The sequence below is a fragment of the Hippocampus zosterae genome, chromosome 4 (genome assembly GCF_025434085.1).
Source record: "Hippocampus zosterae strain Florida chromosome 4, ASM2543408v3, whole genome shotgun sequence".
NCBI lineage: Eukaryota > Metazoa > Chordata > Actinopteri > Syngnathiformes > Syngnathidae > Hippocampus > Hippocampus zosterae.
The window spans coordinates 12,795,879-12,816,800 of NC_067454.1; the positions used below are offsets into that span (position 1 = coordinate 12,795,879).

The following is a 20,922-nucleotide window of genomic DNA, read 5'->3' on the forward strand; positions in this document are numbered from 1 at the left end:
ATATATATATATATATATATATATATATATATATATATATATATATATATATATATGAATCTCTAGCGCAAGATGTCCACCCATCCACTGTAAGTGCAACTCTTTGCGCACTGTTCAGCGACACAGTAATCTCACTTCTCACTTTGTTGTACACATCGGGAATATGTTTGTAAGTGAACACAGACCTGTCTGGTATTTTATACCTGGGTTCCAAAACGTGCACGAGCTGTCTGAAACCCTCGTTGTCCACCACGCTAAGGTCTTTGCATATGAAATAAGCAGTGGCCTTAGTTATAGCCATTGCGCGGTCACAGTGAGTTGCAAGGGTACTCCCAAAATAAGAGGCAATTTTTTTCTGATCCTGACCTGGTTTACCAAGAGTTTCTCCGGTGTCCGACGAGGAACTGGGCGGGGAAGCGGGAGGGAAACTTGTTGGTGATCTGGTGCCATCGGTTTAAGTGGGTCTGCATATTTGTGGTGCTGCCGTTGTATGGCTTCTTAGTGCGACATTCCTTGCAAATTACGGAGGTTTTATCAAGCTTTCCGTCTTTCTTTTCGAAGCCGTAGTATTTCCAAACATAAGATTTGAATGTTGCGGCTGCATTAAATATAGTAGTTTCCTTGCTGCTGCGTGCGCTAACTTCCATAATGTTTCGCTAGTTGTGTACTGGTCTGCATGTGACGCACGGCTACCGTCCGTATTCAACACAAAACGCAGATCAATGATGGTGCATTCATTGCGCCTAGGAAAGGGCAGATATGTGACGTTTAACATGAATAAAACGGCGCTTGAATCGGATTTTACCGATACCCATCAATGCATCGTGATGAATCGCGATTTCACCCGTCAATCGCGTCGTACCCAGTGAATGAGCCGATGCACTCGGATCGCGCACGTGCGCATCGATGTATCGATTAATATCGAATAATATTTTCCACACCCTTAGTATTTAGATTTCTTTTCAGACGCTACATATTTAATCCCAGCTCCTCACTTTATATTGACTGTACTTGAAAAGGGTCCGAAAGGGTCTGAAAATCCCTTTCCGGCCCTTTCCAAGTACAGTCAATATGAAATGAGGAGCTGGGATTAAATGTATGGCATCTGAAAAGACATGTAAAACGTCTTAGGGAGTGAATGAGTTAAAAAGAGTTCCATCATCGTCCTTGATGAACACGCGCACTCTTGCATCCGAGTGTATGTGACATTTTAGCATTTGTATCCCTGATTCGCGCAAGCTTAACGCCTTATCTCACCAGCAGATCGTTTGAATATAACTATTGTATTCCTTTGAAGATTTAGTCACATAAAGCAGACTTGTTTTTGTTTCTTTTCAAGGAATTTCCTCTTTTTTTTTTTTAAATTACACGTTCGCCACCTGTGCAAAAAATGTAATGAGGGTCAAGCTGCCTCATAGCTATTGGCAATTTGTATGCCATTCCTGGCGTCCTTGAAGGAGGAATGTAAAATTGAAGTGTGTATGTGTGTGTGTTGGTGTAGACCCTGCTTTTAACAGCTGTCGTGACCCAGGAACACCATCATACGGTATCCCAGTCCAGGCTTTGGGCCTTCAGGTCAGAGACTACATTCTTACAATCTTTTTAATCTTCCTTACTCATCAATTTAGTTCAACTTTATTGAACAAACAGGAGAGGTTCATTTCATTTCATGTACTGACTGTATACAGAGAAAAACAATGACAGGATTTGGGTTAGTGATCAATTTACGCCCCCTTGCCTCCCCGCCCTCCAACTTTTTAGGTTGGAAGTAAGATTTCATTTAAGTGTCGTAAGAACTACCACATCCTTGGCTCTACCACAAGAACGTGTTTAGAAAACCTCACCTGGAGTGGAACACAACCTGAATGTGTTGGTGAGTTGCTGGCGTGGTTTTGAAATATCAATTTTTAAATATAAAAACCATCAAAAGATTTCTGTCAAAGATGACCCTTTCTCTCTCATCTGGTCACTCAGCCCACTCGTGCCGACAGCCCGAGACCCCAAGTCATGTGGACATTCGCTCGATGGACTTGCCAACATTGGGATATACACTTATCTACACCTGTCAAGACGGTTTCTATCTGGCCGGAGGATCAGAACACCGAACATGTAAAAGTGATGGGAGATGGTCGGGAAAACCACCACTGTGTAAAGGTATTCAAATGGTTGCATCTTCATATTGGCAGAGTGGCTAATGTTGCAGATGTGTGCATCACATTAGGTAGATTTATTTCAAGTAATAACTTGGTCATACTTATTTGTAGAAAAGAGTGGGTGGATCCAGGAATTTAAAAAAAATAACTTGTTGTTTTTTTCCTTTAAATAATCTTGAAAAATATGGTGAAAATATTGTGTTCAGGTAGTCAAAAGTTATTTCAGGAAGTCCACAATTTGTTTTCTTTTTTTTAACCGACAAGAATTAGGTGTGTCCTCAATTCCCCATATGATGTTGGATATTGGGCAAAAAAAACCACAAAAAAAACCCCGCATCAGATTCTATTACTCTAAAATCTGAAAGAAATCCATTCCAGATTCCGTTCCCACCCGATAATGAATGAAATAAAAAAAAAGATTCTTAATGTACTGAATGGATATTTTGCACTTCATAAAGTATAATTTGTTTTTATTAACTGTATGTTGTTTTGGAAAACGTCTGGCCGTGGTTGACTGGTTAGCAATTCGGCCTCACAGTGCGGAGTTGCAGGGTTCGATTCCGGCTCCGGCCTCCCGATGTGGAGTTTGCATGTTCTCCCTGTGCCTGTGTGGGTTTTCTCCGGGTACTCCAGTTTCTTCCCACATTCCAAAAACATCCGTGGCAGGTTAATGAAACACTCTGAATTGTCCCGAGGTGTGAGTATGGGTACGGATGGTTGGTTGGCTATGTGTGCTCTGCGATCGGCTGGCAACCAGTTCAAAGTGTACGCCGCCTACTGCCCGAAGAGAGCTGTGATGGGCTCCAGGACGCCTCGTAACCCTTGTGAGAAAAAAGCGGTTCAGAAAATGGATGGATGGATGGATGGATAGTTTTGGAAAACGTCATTTTGGCTGTTTTTTCCCGACCAATTTTCCTGAAGCTCAACTATTGCAAAAGAACGTATTATGTTGTTCAACACGAGATGTTATTTTGTACTTTTGTTCCCTTTCATAAAGAAAACTCCCTTAACGACAAATGCCACGACAACTTGACAAGGCAATCATTCACAAAAATAATTTTCACCGTTATCAATCATATGACTCTCTTGACACACATGGAATTGCTTTCACCCCAAATCAACTCACCCAAATTATGTTTCCATTGCAGTTGGAGTTAAAGTCAATCCCAAAGGCAGAGAAGAGAGCGACATCCAGAAGAACAAAATTCGAGGTATAAACAGGGCCGCACTGTTCAACACCCTATAATTGTTATTGTACCCGCGCGGTTCCTGTAGTTAAAGTTTCGGTTCCAGTTTTTTAGTTGTACAGCATACACAAAAACTGTACAAGAAGTGAGCAGTGATTTATCCTGCAAGCGATTTATATGCAGGTTCATGCCATGTCAATAAATAAGTTGGGAAAAAAAAGATTGCAAGAGAAAGAAACACAAAGTTGTTTTGAAGTAAGGTTTTGTTATCCATATATGCACCTGGAGGGAGACGGAGGAGAAAGAATCGTTTGGTTTACTGAAGAAAGCCGAATGCCGATCTCAGCGGTTTTGAATTCGGAATGTTTCTGATTGATGGTTGGGACTCAGGCAGTGGAGGATTGGTTGCTTCGCATTTTTAATGGGAACCTTTTAGTTGACAAAAAAAAAAAAAAAAACAGGAGGTGCACTTTGAGAATAATGAAAGATATCCTAAAAATGTATTTTTCTAGCAGGATATAATGGATAGACAGTCAGGCAGACAGATGGATAGATAGACTCGATCGAGAGATAACTAATAGAGGTCTTGTTTCTTCCTCCCAGTTCCAGTGGACGTGTTCTCACCCAACTCGGAATGGAGAGGTTTCTATGAATATCTGGGCAAGAGACAGGCCACCACATTCACAGTGACTGGGTTCAATGCCAGCAGCGGAAGGGTTAATGCCACCCTACTGGAGACCAGTGGAGTCTCAATCAGACTATCGGGTAAGCAAAAGAAAATTGTCCTTCGCGTTCTTCCTGCATACTTTGGCCAAAACTGTACAATTCTCTTCATTTATCAGAGACAACATTAACACGTGCACCCAAAGAGAAAGGGACCGTGTTCATAACCTGATCGGGATGAAATGAAAATACTTTTGGTCTTGTGTAACTTCTTGGTAAACCATTGTTTTCGTCGCTGAGATTTCAAAGAAAATGACATCACTTATCTCGTCTTGAATCTACAAATATGTGTTAAATCCACCATGACGAATAAGAGGGGATGTTCAAGGTGTTCATGCTTAAGAGATACCGCATTGAGTCACACTCATTCTCCACACTTGACTGATGCGAGGTCGATGCTCGATAAGAGCAATCAGAGTAGACAGAGCAGAAACGATACGGCTTTCTCTGGCATTGCAGAGCCTGCAGCCATGCTCATTAATGGGCTGAATATATGATGTGATATGATATGATATGCAAGTTGCCCTGGTGGGAACTGTAAGCATTTCTGACAGATTTGTGCCTCTCTGCAAATCCACCTGTTGTTGTAAATTTACAGTATAATAAATGTTTGGAATGATGTGACTTGGACAATAATGTGCATCAGTTTTGAAAATGCCTCGCTGAGCAGTTGCACTGTTCAAGATCTGGGCGAGGAAGTCTGAAGTTCAATTGAAAGTTTTATAGGCCTTATTCACAAAGGAAGACGTGTGTTGTCTGTCACTGAAGAACAATTTGGATTACATTCAAATTAAATGTATGAACTATTTCAAATATCATAATTACAGAATGTCAGAATTTTGTTACATTTAGATCGCTGCAAAACTCGGGTAAAATCCAAATTTGACTTGTTCGGACATCACACCCGCAATTGGTGTTGTTCATATTGGATAAGAGATGACCATGCACTAAAAGTAAGAGCAGACTAAAAGCAGTTTCTTTGTGCAACCACACTGCTGCAATCAAAAGTCTGGATTCGATCAGGATTAAATTTAAGTTACTGTTTTTCATCGTGCACGGAACAACAAGACAACATGATAAACCTCTGAACATATCATTTGTCATTTTCGACACCGCTTATATGGATTTTTGGTGGTTGGTTGTTTTTTTACTTTTTTCTTTTTTTTTGTAATCTGAACAAGATACAGCTTCTCGTTTGAAAAGATATGGGTTTTTTAAAGAGTTTTTTATAACTCAACTGTCACAAACATTCAACTGTTCAAACTGAAATAATACCTGCCGTCATAAAATGTCAGGGTTATTTAAGGCGTCCAAGTCAAAAGTGGTATTACGCTTCGTTTTGTTCCCAAGTTGTCATAAAACGGCATAACATAAAATGACATTCTTCAGTTTATAGTTTGAAGTTGATCCCCTGTTCACAATAGCAGACACAAGACACAAGACTATAGTTTTTGGTTTTCAGACATCCCTATTAAAAAAAAAAAAAAAAAGTGTTGGCACACAAAAGTTGAGCTGTATGTCTGGACACTAAACATCTCTCGTTCCCAGACATTTTTTGTCAGGTGCTTGGCTGGGATATGAGCGTCGCAAATGCTCCTTTGCTCTCTTTGTCAATCAGCTTGTGCGTGTTTCCCACCACCTTGTCTTTCTGGTTGACAACCATCCTGGAAGTCATTGAACCTGACGTTCACATCACAACTGCCCCGCTCTAAATGCAAATATGCTCGCACACACCATGGAACAATTCCTGGCCAATATTTCCAGCGATGATTGATGTCACTAAAAGGCGTTTAAAAAAAAAACTGCTCAAATTTTGCCTGACTACAGACCGGAACAATACAATCTAATTGTGTGTGTGTGTGTGTGTTTAAACAAAGAGTCATAACATCAGTTGCATCTTTAACAGCACCTCTTTTATCTGTCTTCTAAAGGGACTTATAAGTCTGAGGAGAACCAACTTCTACTGAAGGTCTATCAAGTCAAAGGGCCCACAGAGCATTACTACAACAAGTTTAAGAATGACAACTGGGCCGTGGATGGATACGTAAGACAAACCTCTTTTGTTGAAAACAAAGTCTAAACTCTCTGGAACAGCTACTGATTTATCAAGGCCATTGACTGACGGTCAATCCTGGGGGAGTCCAACATTAAAGCAAAATCAGCCGGAGTCGGCTCTCTCCACGCATATTATCGTGTGACGGTAGCTATGTCTCCTTCATTGAGTCTTCACGGAAGTGCGTTAATATTCCAGACGTTTCCTCTGTCCGTCACATTATGCAAACTAGTTACAACGGCATACAATGAAGTCTAATTCTCTTTTCCAAGGGAGATTTCTACGGTTTACGAAAAAGCTTTTGTTATCATCTTTGCGAATGCAAGAACAAGTGAATCCACAAAATGAACTCGTGAAAGTTCATTTTCTTTAAATCCGTTTTTGCTTTACTTCCATGCGGGTGAAAGAAGGTGTTCAAATGTTTTAGCTCATCCCTACTTACTAGCTACTATCTGACTATGAATAAGTAAGTAACTAAGTAATGGTCAGGTAAAATACGTTTCCCCACATGAGACTTTAAGAGGTTAACTCTTTTATTTTTTTTCCCTCAGACAACTAAAATTGAAACATGACTACTCACGCCTTGACTGTCCAATAAAACTTTATTAAGGCTGCTGGATCATGATGTTTTATTCTGGTTCATTCAGTCCAATAAAAGTGTGCTATAGTATTTTATTGAGCAATGCGCTGAAGGTTAAAAAAAAAAAGCCTCATCGTAAGTTGCATGCACCACACTGCACCTTAAATATATATTAGCGGGATGGAAACAAATATTGTTCATGCTGTGTTATTATTTCATGTTGTAACTCTCACCAGGCAATGTGAATTTACTGCTGCGCATTGCACTCTAATGCGGTTTATGACACAATATGATGTAATGAAGACTGCATTATGAATCATTCACCCCTCCCCAAATTTATAATGTGTCTGTTACTGCCGCAGTCGCTTTCCTGATGAAAGGGTGCTCCGATGTCCTGTATATATTTTTTGTCTTGTACAGCTGTGTCTTCTGATCACAACGTTATGCCATAACACACTCCTTGATGTACTTACTTCAGGTGACTGCGGAATCCGACCAGAAAACATTTGTCTACCAAGGGCACATTCACAGTAAAGACTTTGGTAAATTCCATCTGACAAGGCAAGGTGGGATAACATGCTGCTTTATAGTTTCATAATAAATTAACTTTGAAGTTTTCAAACATGCAACATATGCAATACCATGTTGTATCATGAAAAAAAAGTGTTAGCTGGGGATTTATGCAGTCTGTGTCTATAATGTTAGGCCCTGTAACCATGGCGACAGACCCATCCAATCCTTATACGAACAGCAGCTCTGTGGCAGCGGCCATCTTGGTTCCTTTCTTTGCCCTCATCCTGTCGGGATTTGCCTTCTACCTCTACAAGCACAGGTAGGCAACATTGTGCGGTGTGAACGTCGGGAAGTAGGTTGAGAAAACACTAAATTTTGAAATTGGACTTGACGGTCGTTTCGTCAAATAATGAAATGGCGAGTAGAGCGCAAAGAAAATAAAAGTAAACAACAACCACTTTTAGTTAGTAGCAGTTGCATCACTTTTCATGTAAGAATAGACTAAAATACAATCCCGGCAATTTGAAATGCACAACAGTGGTTTCTTTGACTCCATTATCACTTCTCCTCAGTGCACGACTATTCCCTAATTTGTTTTGTCTAATTCAATGAGTAATTTCGTACATTTCCCTGAAATTAGCTCATTCTCTACCATGTGACCAACACGTCTGTTCAGGGACTTCTTCAGACTGCCAGTTAATTACTGTGTGTGTGTAACAACTTTGTCTGAGGCCGTGATGTTGAATATTGTATGGACACTCCTATTATTCCCTGAAAGATGTAAATCACTCACCGATATGAAAATCTATCTATGATGGCTGCCTCACATGGGAATTAACCATGATTATCTGTTGTTATTAGCACCGATCGGCAATGTTTCCAACTGTTACCGAATGTACTGTCACGTTGCATACATACATTATATTTTCTTATAAAATGAGGAGCTAATTAGATGTGACTTTTCACTCTGTTGTGACTCAGGTTGGTAATGGTTGTCATTGTGTTATTGAATTTCATTTCATAACATTCATAATTTTTATTTCATTTATTTATAGTTTTTTTCTCTCTTTTTTGGGGGATTTTCGATCTGGTGTGGCATTACGTATTGCCTCGTTTGTTGTAATACTTGTGTGAGATGCCGCTCGCAAACAAGATGCTGCATCTAAAGGGATTTCTCTCACATAAATACAATTATTTTCAACCGTTTTTAGCTAACGCAGTCGTGGAAGCATCTTTGTCTTTCATTTTCATTGCAGCAAGAAATGCAGTCACTTGATTCTTCACCGTGAAAAAGCAAATGATAAAGTCAAATGTATTCCACTTCAAAGTGAAATACCACTGAACTGGACATAATGATTTATAATGTTTAAATGTAAACAAGCGACGGTTTTGCAGTTGTTAGTTTGTCCATTTGGAAGTAACCTCACATTCACCAAAATGAAAAATGGAAGGAAGGGTCCAATCTGTCCCACAGTGCTCTTTCTTTCCCGTTAAAAAAGACAACAACAAAAAAAAAAACGCAGCCACTATAAACATTATGCACAGTTTGAACAGTCTCCCCCAGACCACTCGGGGTAGCCCACATACCAGTAGGTGTTAAACTTAGGCTACACTTTTGACAATGACTGGCGTAAACTGCTTAGCCAAGCTGTTTTCATGCTTGCATTGCGCTAGATGTACGATATATTTTTAAAGCCAATGGTTGTATGCAGGACATTGTCTGCTGACACAGATGACAATGAAAGACCAAAAGACACCTGGGGGCCTGGCGGCAGGTAAGATTGACGCCTATCATTGATCTGCTTTCCAATGGCAACCAGACCTCCTTCCGCCGCCACATCTGCCGCCAACCTCATCATCGCTTGTCTGCAGTCCGTAAATGTATTTCATGCTTTAGAGTACGGCTGCGCAATGCAGGGAAAATGGATGATAAGTCCAATCCATTTAAAAAGTAAAATATCAAATTACTATGAAGTCTATCCACGCTAGATTGGGATAACATTGAAAAATGAAAAAAAAAAACCTTTGAAGCAACCAACGCTGTGCAGCCCTACTTTGTCTAAACAGCAATCATTTGAAGTTAGGAAAAGCTACCGGTAATTATATTCTGTCTTTGATTTCATTGTCATTTCTCTGTCAGTATGATGTCATCAGGAAAAAAATATAGATATAACTGTATAGAATTCCAACAATAGATTTTTTTTAAATCGTCTTTTGTATTTTTTCCCCCTTATTTTCCACATGCAAGCAGAAAACTAAACTTGTTAGATTTCGTTAGTTATTTTTATTCATCATATGTGAGAACAATATTGGGCTTTGAAAAATTCCTTTGCTGTCAGGATCATCAGTAATTCAAGTTAGACTTGAACTGGTACTCAGCAAGAGTTAAGTTATGATGGTTTTAAAGTAATGACCGATTTCAGGAATTCTATCGCATTCGTTTCGTGTATTAATGCGTCCCAATGGCTTACGTTGGTTTACCATTGTTCACAAAATCGTTTCCGTCACAGAACTTGGATTATGATTTATTTCCTTACAAAAGCTTGAAATGTATCTCGTTTAATGTTTGCGGTTTTCGTCATATGCTGGATCGAGTTTTGCATTAATTGTTGTCTACTTGTGTATTGTAAATATGAGGAAAATGGGGTAGGTTGTGGTTGGCAATGATCGTGCCTTCAGATTCTTTTTTTCCCCAACTGAGTTTTACTGTGCCTTCATTTATTTGGCATTTTAAATTCAAATCCTGCTTTTTGATCTTTGGCTCATCATCGCATCAGCTTGAAGCTTGGCAAGTTTGTGAGATTACCTGCAACGCACCTCACATGGCGGCAATTGCCTTGTGACTCATCTGCCAGACGTGTCAGTTTTCCAGTTCATGCCCTGTTTGCATGCTAACACAATCTCCCACCACGGCATGCCAACTGAAACAATATTGTTATATTATGGTATTGTGTTTTATCATTGCATCAAGTGTTTTTAATGAAAGTCTAAGAGTGGGAGAGTGTCCCCTGCAGTTTGTCCTGGTTTGGCCCATTTGCCTGTGCAGACCCCATAATACTGTCAAAGCAATTACATGTGCTGTTTTTCATCCCAGCGATAAAATTAAAGTATTGCACACAGAGCCACAAACAGAAGCTAATGCAGCGAGTTGAACTACCGCCATGCAGGGGAGTCTTTGTTGTGTGGTTTTGTATAGCAATCGGTTTAGCCCATAAGGTAGGCATTGTGGCTCCCTGGGGTTGGATTTTACCAGAGCACGCACACTCAGGCGTGCACACATTCACGCACGCACTTAATGAGATCAGAGCCAAAGAGTCTTTCAGCTACAGAGTCCTCATGCAATCCAGGCAAAATTGTTGGCAGCCTACTATTAAAGAGAAGAAAGAAAAAAAAAACAATGGTCACTGAAATAATTTTAAACTGGTGAAACAAAAATTGATCAAAATACTTTTTGAGGAACAGAGCTTGTGAGAGAGTTTCCTTGTGGGACGTGGAGCAAGTCACATCAGCTCTTAGCTCAAAGAACAGAACGCTGTACGTAGTATGAAACATGGAAGAGGCTATGTTCTTGGGTTGTTTTGCTTCATCCGGAACAAGGGGATCTTCAATCTGTGCAGCATACGATATCTCAATGTCCTCAAGGCATTCTGGAGATATTCTACCCAATGTGACAAAGTTTCATCTCATCAGCAGGTCACGAGTCTTGTTTTATTTAAATTGTTGGATTGCCTCAGAAGGCGGGCTACAAAGTAGTTAAGGGTACTATCACCTTTGTCTGGACTACTTTGATTCGTGTCTTTTCAAGTAAATCTGTTGCACCCAAATTCAAAACAATATCAGATTTAGTTTTTTTTTTCAGTGGCCAGTGACAGTAAAACGTATGCAACATTTTTTTTCCGACGTGTCACTCCACAATGCTGTAGTTACTGAGAATGTGATGATCCTAAAATGTACCTTGTAGTTCCTTTTTGCCATTTGTCAATCATATTACAGTTCTTGTTCTGGCAGATGGACTCATGTGATATCGGTTTTAAAATCGAAACGTTTGGGTAACGTTTGAGGATGATTGCAAGCTGCTGTCCATGCATGCAATCACAGCAATACGTGAAGAGCAGATGGGCATTTGGCAGTTCAGAGCACTGAAGCGAGACGTTCCTCTGAAATTTGGAGACTTTACTTGACACGTACCATCAATCAGATGCTTCGGTATGATACGTACTGTATATATATATTTAATAACATCTGATAAATCTTCAGTATCCCAAGTTTCTCTGGCCATTTTATATTTAAATATGCTGAACTTCACTTTCCCCGCATGATCATATTATGCTCGTGTTTATTGATCCCTAAACATATGGATCTAATTTGTAAAATGTTTGACATTTTTTAATTGGGTCGACCAAAATCCTTCCCGTTCGATCAGCTTACTCAATCCACATCAAAATGTCACAGCATCAAACTAACGTTGATGGTATGTCTAAGTTGCACCCTCGGTCCAACCTCGGGTGCTGCAGACCTCCTGGACCACCACCGTCGGCCACCGCGCTGCCGTGGACCCTGGCCACGGGGTCGAAGTGCGAGGGCGGGGTTGCGACCCGTCCCCCTCCCTCACGCTACATAGCCCCCAGAATGGCGATGTCTAAGTTAGAACACAAGTCAATGAATAATGTTCAAAGAATTCCCATCAGAAATATATAAACTGTAAACGTCATGATATAAGTGTTTACGAGGGATGAGCGAGTACAGCACGCACTTGGATCTGTTCACCCATTGAAGCTATCGATATCTGCGTGATGGAGTGGGTGATTGATACACCAAAAGTGGGCGTGGTTTAACCTGGAATGGGTGGGACTTATATCTGAAATTGACATGGATTGATCAGAAGTCGCCGTACTTCTTTATTTGAAAACTATTGATGGAACAACTTCAAAATGAAGATTCAAAATGCTCTTGATCAAAGAAGTAAAAGAACAAATAACGGAACATGTTTTGAAAAGTATTTATTGAATTTCTTTTTCATGATCTGGGTAAACTTGTGCAATTTATGCAAACATCCAGTAATGGCAAATGGGGAAATAATATATCTGCCTTATTCAATGTATTTTTCTCAAAAGGACTGCAGTCAGTCCTACAAGTTTCCAACTTACTTCAAAAACACGCCGGTAGCTGAGGCAATGACCAATGTGACACGATCTGTTTGAACGTCGCACATTACGAAACAAGTTTACTTTAAATATCATACAAAGTGAAAAATAAGTGAACTGGCGAAAACTGGGGAACTCCCTCGTGAAACGTGAGATGGAGTCACGCCAAGCAGGAACCGAGAGATCACGGCTGCAGCAAGTCTGTCTAGTGGGGGGTGGTCACTGTGTGTGACTGGCCAATCACAGAGTAGATTGAAGTCTGAATACATAATTAGTTACCCAATAAGAACTTTCCTTCAGCCCCAGTACGGATAATGATAAGCTGTAGTCGTTTCATGCCCGTGAGCGGCAAAAATGCATTTTCTGTTACGGGTACTCATTTAAAATGAGTACCCGGCTCAGCCTTAGTATTTAGCATTCTTAGCTGCCATGTATGTACACAAGTTAAGTCAAATGTCAAGAAAATACTCAATAACCATTCCTGCTGAGTATAACACAACCGCAAAAGATTTTAGCTTTTTTACTTGTCACTTAAGTGTGCGGAATGTGTATGACTTTATATATGTATGTATTTTTCCTCAAAACTGTGCTCAATTTCCAAACTGTCATTCCTTTGACATTTGGAGTAATAATAATAATAATAATAATTCCACAGCATATTTGTCTGCGCAACATGTCCTTTTCCATATGATATCGACAATAACTGCACTTTCTCTTTTGATTTCAGAACCCGGCCGAAGGTCCAGTTCAATGGCTATGTCGGCCATGAAAACACCAATGGTCAGGCATCATTCGAAAACCCGATGTACGACACCAACATGAAGCCCACTGAGGCTAAAGCCGTTCGATTCGACACCACGCTCAATACAGTATGCACTGTGGTGTAGTCCAGCACATCAGTCGCTACTCTCATTGGTGGCACAGTCCAACGGGGCTGTCCACGATGTGGTTGAATTATCAGGACAAACAAGCAAACTCATGATTGGCACTCATCACGTGGGGCGGTCTGTGCCGCGGCATGCCGTTCAGCATACTCGGCACAGTGATGTGCCTCTGCTCCTACGTGACAGGAGTATCCGCCGCCTCCTTCTTCGGTAAAATTAGACAGTGATGTCATTAAAAAGGTTAGCTAATGGTCCAGGGATACGTGTTCAGACATAAAGGAAAAAAACCCAGGGTTAGGGTTTTTAACTTCCATCTTTGAACACTATATGGCCTTCTGGTACCTTTCCTCCCACATTGATAGATGGTTGGCCCAATCTAATTCTACAGCCCCGTGCCAAATATATACACATGTATGCACAGTGCTAAAAGGCTTACTTGGCTGCACTGCTGCAGGCCAGCCGTGTTTGACTGATGGGAGGTTGGATCCGCAGGGGAAGCAATCCTCCCTTCTTCCACCTTTCTAGGCTTAAAGTCCTAATTAGATGGTTCATTCATGTCAGCACAAATGGCGCAGGACAAACTTCCCCAGTGGGCATTCGGATGGGTTTGACAGGACTAAGCCTGGGCTTCAAGGTAGTGTAGAAAGCTTTTTTTCCCGTCAGAGCTGTGACATTGCCCTCTAAATTCAGTTAAGGTAATGACTGAAGTTCCACCAGGCAATGTATTGATGCTAAAAGTACAGAATGTAAACAAACTGGTACCCAGATTAGTGTCTTCTACCTAGTAACCGCAGGATCCATTAACGACAATGCCTTTCACTGAAGGACCTGCCAACAATCAGGCGGAAACTTCTGAAATGTGTAAATTATTCCATGCCCCAACTGATGATGTGCAGTAAATTCCCACTCAGTGCCACGTCCAAATTGGTAAACAGGCAACCCATCCAGGATGGAGTCCGCCGTTTGTCCTTGAATGGGTTGAGTACCTGAACCTTTGACCTCATCCTCAAAGTGTTTTCAACCTCCTATAAATACTTACAAATGTCCAACACTGCTAGAGTGGCAGCCAGACTTCGATGAAGCAGAAATTCAAATAATTGAGATGCTATACACAACTGTGAGGTTTCCAGAGAGCTGTCAAAAACAATCAAATATTCCGAGTGTCATACTTGGAGCGGCCAGGTTTGCGTGCTTGCTGACTGAACAAGGGGAGACCTGGAGGCAATGAACTGTCAGGTTTGTCGACCCAGGAAACGTCTTCAAGTCTCAAGGTGGACAAGAATCTCAGCCATGTGATATTTTGCACCAGTCGATCACAAAATCAAAATCAGACGAACACATGAAGAAGACTTGCGTGTAATTAGACAAATGGACGGAGGAAGTACTCTGTTGGGAAGGAGAGTCAAGGACAGGTCGCTACGGAAGCAGAGGCAATTTGTCTCTTCTGGCATTTTTTCTTCAGTGAAGATATTCATGAACAGACTCTAATGTTCAAAACCCAGTGGCCCAATGGGACTTCCCAATCTGCTGCTGGGGACCGCCCCAACTATAAACTTTATATAGACTCTTAAATTGCACAAATTTTGCACTAGTGTGTTTTTCTGACTGGGTTATGAAAAAAAAGGAAAAAAAAGAATAATTTTGGGGTCTGAAGTGGGTTTGGAAAATCAAGTCCTTCAAATTAAGAGAATTTTATTCAAAGCTTCTATCTTAAAAAAAATAAAATAAAAAACAGATGGCTCCACACAGGGTTACAGAGTGTTTGTACATACACATATATATTTCAAGCCCAACGCCCGCAGGTGTGTTTTTATTGTTGTCGTGACAACGTTCTAGCCCCCCCACAAAGTTGAGACGAGTTTACCTGTGGACCTCCTGTGTCGTAATGACTTTCATGTTGTGTTAATGACCATGTCTATTTCTGAAAGCTCATATTGAACACTGCTTTTACCCTAATGCTCACCCAAATAGCACACAGTATGATGCTTTACACTAGGATCACAGTGTACAAGACTATCTCAGAAAAAAAGGAGCATACAGTAGATGTTTTCAGAAACAACCAAGTCTTAAAAAAAAAACATTTAATGCTCAACCACTCAGACTGTCATGCACCGCCCATACCACATTTTTTAATACACAACCCGACAACTTTAAAGAGCACACAGCCTGTGTGACTTCACCGCTTAAAGGTGAAGTTTATCGAAACAAGCTCTTGATCGCTGTATTTCAGCCTACGAATCAATCCGAGGCAGTGTATCTTTAAAAAGTTGAGTTTTCAAACAGATTGCGAGAAACAAACTCCATGGCCCTCAATGAATCAGTAAAGTCTCAGGCGAGAAATGAGTGAGATCAGGAACAGGCAAGGTTAATTAACATATATTTGCTCCGTAAAATGCCCTTTGACATGAGATTGTGTTGCCTGAGTGATGATCAATAAAACAGCATTCAGCTTTTTGCAAATTTTATATGAGCAATTGGCTGTAAGTTTGAAGAAACTCTAACATCGAACTAATGGAAATAAGACGTACAACAATAAACATGGCAGTCTGACCTTTGATGACGCAGGCACACTCTGAAGGTGATTTACATTGCTGATTCCTCTCTTTTTCTGTGTGTAACCAAATATTTTTGGAAATAAACCCCAAAAGATTAAAAACACAGCCTTAACATTGATTAAAAAAAAAAGAACTGCAGTGTGATAAACATAGTCAAGCCTTGCGATACGACTGACCTGACTTACGGGCTATTTGAGATATGAGCTGTTGTTCAGACAATTTTAAATGTACTGTATATATATAAAACATTTTTGCTTTGACTAAAAAGGGTGTCCCCTGCCTACTGCCCGAAGACAGCTGGGATAGGCTCCAGCACCCCCCGCGACCCTAGTGAGGATCAAGCGGCTCGGAAGATGAATGAATGAATGAATAAAAAGCAAAAATTTGAGGCACTATATGATGGCGTAGAACTCACTTTACAAGGAGCAGGAGTTTGGCATATAGCTGACAATTTTCAAAAGAGCTTCAAGCTGTTTACTAACAGTTTCGGTTGACGTTTACTGTCAAACCTAATGTAAAACAGAATTACTTGTTTTGTGTTTCAAACAACCACATACTTTTCTTAACAGTCCATGTAGCTTAATTCTAACACGTAATTTTTACCAACATTCTTGCTGCTGGAGGCTGTAAATTTCCCCAGTGTGGGACAAATAAAGGATATCTTATTTTAATGGGAAATGCCATTGACAGGCTAAAGAATTGGTGCTGACTGAAAAGCTGAGATCCATGTACAAAAACCAATTCCAATACAGCTGGGAGGTGTAATGTAGAAATTAAGACAGAATACAATGATTTGAAAATCCTTCTCAACCTAAATTCAACTGAATACACAACAATGACAAGATATATAATGTTTAGACTGATAAAGCTCATTGGGTTTTTTTCAAATATTTTCTCATTTTAAATTTGATCCCTGCATTGTTCCAAAAAAAGATGCGACAATAGAATCATCATATCACTGTGTTGCATCACCGTTCCTTTTAACAACACTCACTCAGCATTTAGGAACAATTCTTGCTTTATGTACAACTTCACTGGCTCAACTGTACGGCGTCTCCATTCTTGTATTTTGTTATTCGTAATGCGCTACACATTTTAAATTGGAGACATGTATGGACTGCTAGCTGGCCATTCTTGTACAGTCCCTGGAAAAGACGTTGCTTGGATGGCAGCATATGTTGCTCCACCCCCTATATGGAACTTTCAGCATTAATGGTGCCTCAGCAGATGTGCAAGATGCCTATAACCTGGGCACTAACACACCCCGATACCATCGCAGATGTTGGCTTCGTTTGCAGATGTGCGCTGAGGACACCATGTCCATGGTTTCCAAAGACGATTTTAAATTTGGACTCGTCAGACCAAAACACACTTTTCCACTTTGCATGGAAGTGTTTTGAGTAACGAATGTGGTTACAGAACGAAATGAATCGGAATCTTAAAGCACCACTTTACATGTAAAAGATGCATAAAAATATAGGAAATTTTTAATCTCAGAAGTGCTTCGTTTTACAGGTTGCATTGTGCAATTCATACAGTGACTTGCAACCAGTAGTACTGCAGCAATATTAAAATTGGCCAAAAGCAGCTTGTTTAGCTGCTTCAAAATGGCATGAGAACACACACATTTCTCAGTAGCTTATGAGCCCCTTAATAATTTCAAAAACAGCCACTGTGCCGAGAGGATTCCAACGTTATGAGTGATGCACCAAGCTCACTGCCTCAAACACAAGTTGAATTCCTGATATTTTAAATCAAAACAATGCACTTACTCACGATATTTCACGATCCAGCATCATCCATGTGTCTGGAACGATACGAAAGCTTGTCAAGTGCCCCCCCCCCAAAAATATATATATATATATCTATATATAAATAGATATATATATATGCATATGCAGTTTTGATGTAACTGCTGTCAGTGTGAGTATTCCAGTGTCTGCCGGCTGGTTTCACACATTGCGCACAACGTTCTCACATTATGGTTGCACTTCAGGTGTTTTTCTTTAACCGGCATGACTTTGCCAGCCTCAAGTTCACATTTCGTCGTGCTGCCTTGGAAATGATTCATCCTCAGTCCATCCGTGATGAGCTTGCAAACAATGTCTTACAACTTTTGTCAACACAATTCACAATGCACAATTCACACAAATTTGCAGTCAGGTTTGCTGGAAAATAATCTTGCAAGTTAAAAAAAACAATTATACGATAAAACATCTAGCATGAGAGGATTTTATTCATTCTGCAAAAATGAAATGAAATAATGAATACATATAACAGAAAACAAACCCATCGTCAACCGAACAACCCCAAAGTGAATGCCGCAGACTAAAAAATACCGTTGTTAGAATCAAAGCATGCACCACGACAGAATACACACAACTAAACAACGCCTTGTCCCAAAATTGTGAGTTAGATGTTTTTGTTTTCTTTTTTTCCATGCTGGCATGCACACAGGCGCTCCATTGAATTGATCTCATTAAGTCATTTGAGATTTTCCACAGAGCCAAAAGGGCATAATCGAGCCAGAAATTAAGAGGCTGCGAGGTTTCCACCGGTGTAATAAGAGGTCTAATTTTATCTGCTAATGGCACGCCGCTGATCTCTTAGTGCGCCTGATCACAAAAAAATGTCGACTGCTGTTTATTCTGTTGCGTAAAAGATTAGAGCCGCGCTTGCGGAGGTTACATTTGGGAGCTCGTGCACGGGCGGAGCTTGAGTTAAATGCAGGGTGAGCGCGCGTGCGCATCGTCAAAGGTTACTTGTGCCATAATAGGGTGTCCAGCCCGCAGCTACAATCTAAAGTTTTAAGTTTGGGTTTTATCCAGAGACAACATTGAAGTAACATTTTCAGCAGTGAGCTATATGGTACTTGAAGTCGTTTTACCGTGGATATGTTTATTATTTACCTATTCTCAACATTTCCTCTTGGGCAACCTTGTCATGTTGAACTTGTGCAACTAAGTAGCCTGTAACCTTGTTTCACTTCAAGGTATTGTTGTTATTGTTTTTTTCTATGTTTCAATGAAATTGCAGTGTGTGAATTATGTTTAAGCCACTGAGGACTAGAGTGGGCTTCTTCCGTCTTTGTCGTTTTGGAGCAGAGTGATTGATTTTATTGCTAAAATTGAAGGGATTTGCATTTGGTCTTAGTGATTAACATTCCAGAATTGGTGGGTTTCCTCCGATTTGTCTACTCCATACACCTTCAAATCTATCGATAATCCAAGAAAGATGATAAATTACAATTCACATATACTTGCATGGCCTTCGATAAAGCACTGCTTGCTTTCTGGGTCATCTTTCAATCCCGGAAGGTCAATTTCTGAAATGTTATTGAAGCCTGGTATGGGCGTGGCCATCCTGGAAATGCAAATTGGCTGCTTGGTTGACCTCAACCTTCTTGAGATCAAAATTCTTCTGAAAGCTGTGCGTTTTCACTATTCATTTCCAGATTGAAAAATGACAAAAATGGGATTGACCCTCTCCAGTTCAGAGTGGCTCATTTATCACAGTGTCGTCTCAACAAATTTCAGACATGATTTTTTTTTTTCCAACACGGGAGGTCCTTCAGGAAGACAGCAATGTTCCAAGCGCCATCCGCACCGTTTATCATCGTCATCATTTTCTGTCACCTTGTCGTCATCCTGTGCCGCTTAACTTGAAGTCGGTGCAACATAAGAGACATTTTTGTACAGAAATCTATTTTTATGGAGACTTTGTTTAAAAAAAATCTAGAAACTATTAAACATACTGTACTTTTTATGATCAATGATGTAGGTTGGCAAACATCTTGTTTATTGAAATAAATCAATGGGGATTTTTTGGGGGGGGGTATTATGGCGAGGCGAAATTTTCAGAATGAGTGATGTTGCTCTTACACAGGAACATAAAAACCATTTGCAAGATCAACACTGGAAATCTAGTAAATATGTTTATATGGTGCAACACAGTAGCAGCAGGGTAATAAAAGGACTGCAAAAGTCTTGGGCCACCGTTCAAAGTTGTTGTAATGATCATATACAGTGGAATGAGAATGTCACCCAGTGGAGCACAGACCAAAGCTGGCTCGTGAAACAAAAAAAAGAGACTACTAAAATGTTAATGTGCTGCAGAATGTTGTAGTTCATGGAAGCTAATAAGCAAAGAGGCAGTGCCATCAAGATTCGAAGCGATGGCAACTCAAAAGTGGTTATTCTCTATCTTCTTCAAATCTTTACTGATTTGAGTCATCATAAATAAATAAATTTATCTTTTTCATTTGACACACTGGAGAGTTTTGTTGACAGCCCTGCCACATTGGATTGATTAAAACTCACCAATTCTAAAAAGTAAGGCTACAAAGTCGTGAAAAATCCTCCATTCTCTCATATGTCAAATGCTTTGGGTGGGTCCTCTTAATATGCCAAGTATATTTCCACCTAACAAGCTTTCGGAGTTTAGAATATATCTCACTGGATCATCCGTGGAATTTTCTAGACCGCATGAACAAAGCTCAAAAGCAGCGATGTGAGTGTGAAGCCCCTGTCCACTTGCTAGCTGACAGTTTGTTTGGTGCTTTTTTTTTTCTTTTTTTTTTCTGAGCCCGTCCAACAAGGAATCACCCAAAGTGGCCCTTTGAATTTGGAGACCTGTCAAGCTTGAAAACAAATAATAAAATAAAATACAAATAAATAAATTTGTTCTCACGAGCAACAACGAGGCGCTCTAAAACAACTACAACAGCAGACTATCAAAAGGGAAGACACATTTTCAGAGGTGTTTTCCGCCACTTTACAACATGGATGAATGAAGTTTCATTTTTTAAAAAAGGTAGGTAATGTTTGTTCACAATATGTAAATAGTTTAAGGGCAGTTATTTAATGCAGTACTACAATTTCTAAAAGAGGTGTTGATGTGCTGTCGCTGAAGCTATCGCCACACCTATGTAAAGAATAAACAAACAAGGTAACATCACTTTTCAAAAGGGTGTTGTTACTATTATTTAGGGCTGTGCATAAATCGGCAGTGACCTCAAATAGAGAAGTGAATTGGTCGTTAGAAACGAACAGCAAATCCGAATTTTCAGATTTAAGTCAGAACAGGTCATTGCGAAATGTTGCGTGTTTTGTCACAGGGGAAGGTTTGGGT

General features: G+C 40.1%; 1 protein-coding gene across 2 annotated transcripts in view; it reads left to right on the top strand.

Moving 5' to 3' along the window:
* Positions 1 to 20,057, top strand: part of LOC127599887 (CUB and sushi domain-containing protein 1-like) — a 359,717-nt gene extending 339,660 nt beyond the window's left edge. Inside the window, exons 66-76 of one of the 2 annotated variants that reach the window (XM_052064098.1) lie at positions 1,502 to 1,575; positions 1,762 to 1,873; positions 1,975 to 2,154; positions 3,302 to 3,364; positions 3,944 to 4,105; positions 5,995 to 6,107; positions 7,175 to 7,262; positions 7,402 to 7,528; positions 8,922 to 8,984; positions 13,081 to 16,001; positions 16,201 to 20,057. In XM_052064098.1, the coding sequence (XP_051920058.1) occupies positions 1,502 to 1,575; positions 1,762 to 1,873; positions 1,975 to 2,154; positions 3,302 to 3,364; positions 3,944 to 4,105; positions 5,995 to 6,107; positions 7,175 to 7,262; positions 7,402 to 7,528; positions 8,922 to 8,984; positions 13,081 to 13,240 (1,142 nt within the window). In that variant the 3' untranslated portion in view covers positions 13,241 to 16,001; positions 16,201 to 20,057. The remainder of the gene's footprint in view (positions 1 to 1,501; positions 1,576 to 1,761; positions 1,874 to 1,974; positions 2,155 to 3,301; positions 3,365 to 3,943; positions 4,106 to 5,994; positions 6,108 to 7,174; positions 7,263 to 7,401; positions 7,529 to 8,921; positions 8,985 to 13,080; positions 16,002 to 16,200) is intronic. The other variant, XM_052064099.1, reaches the window with a different exon arrangement.
* Positions 20,058 to 20,922: the final 865 nt, after the last annotated feature.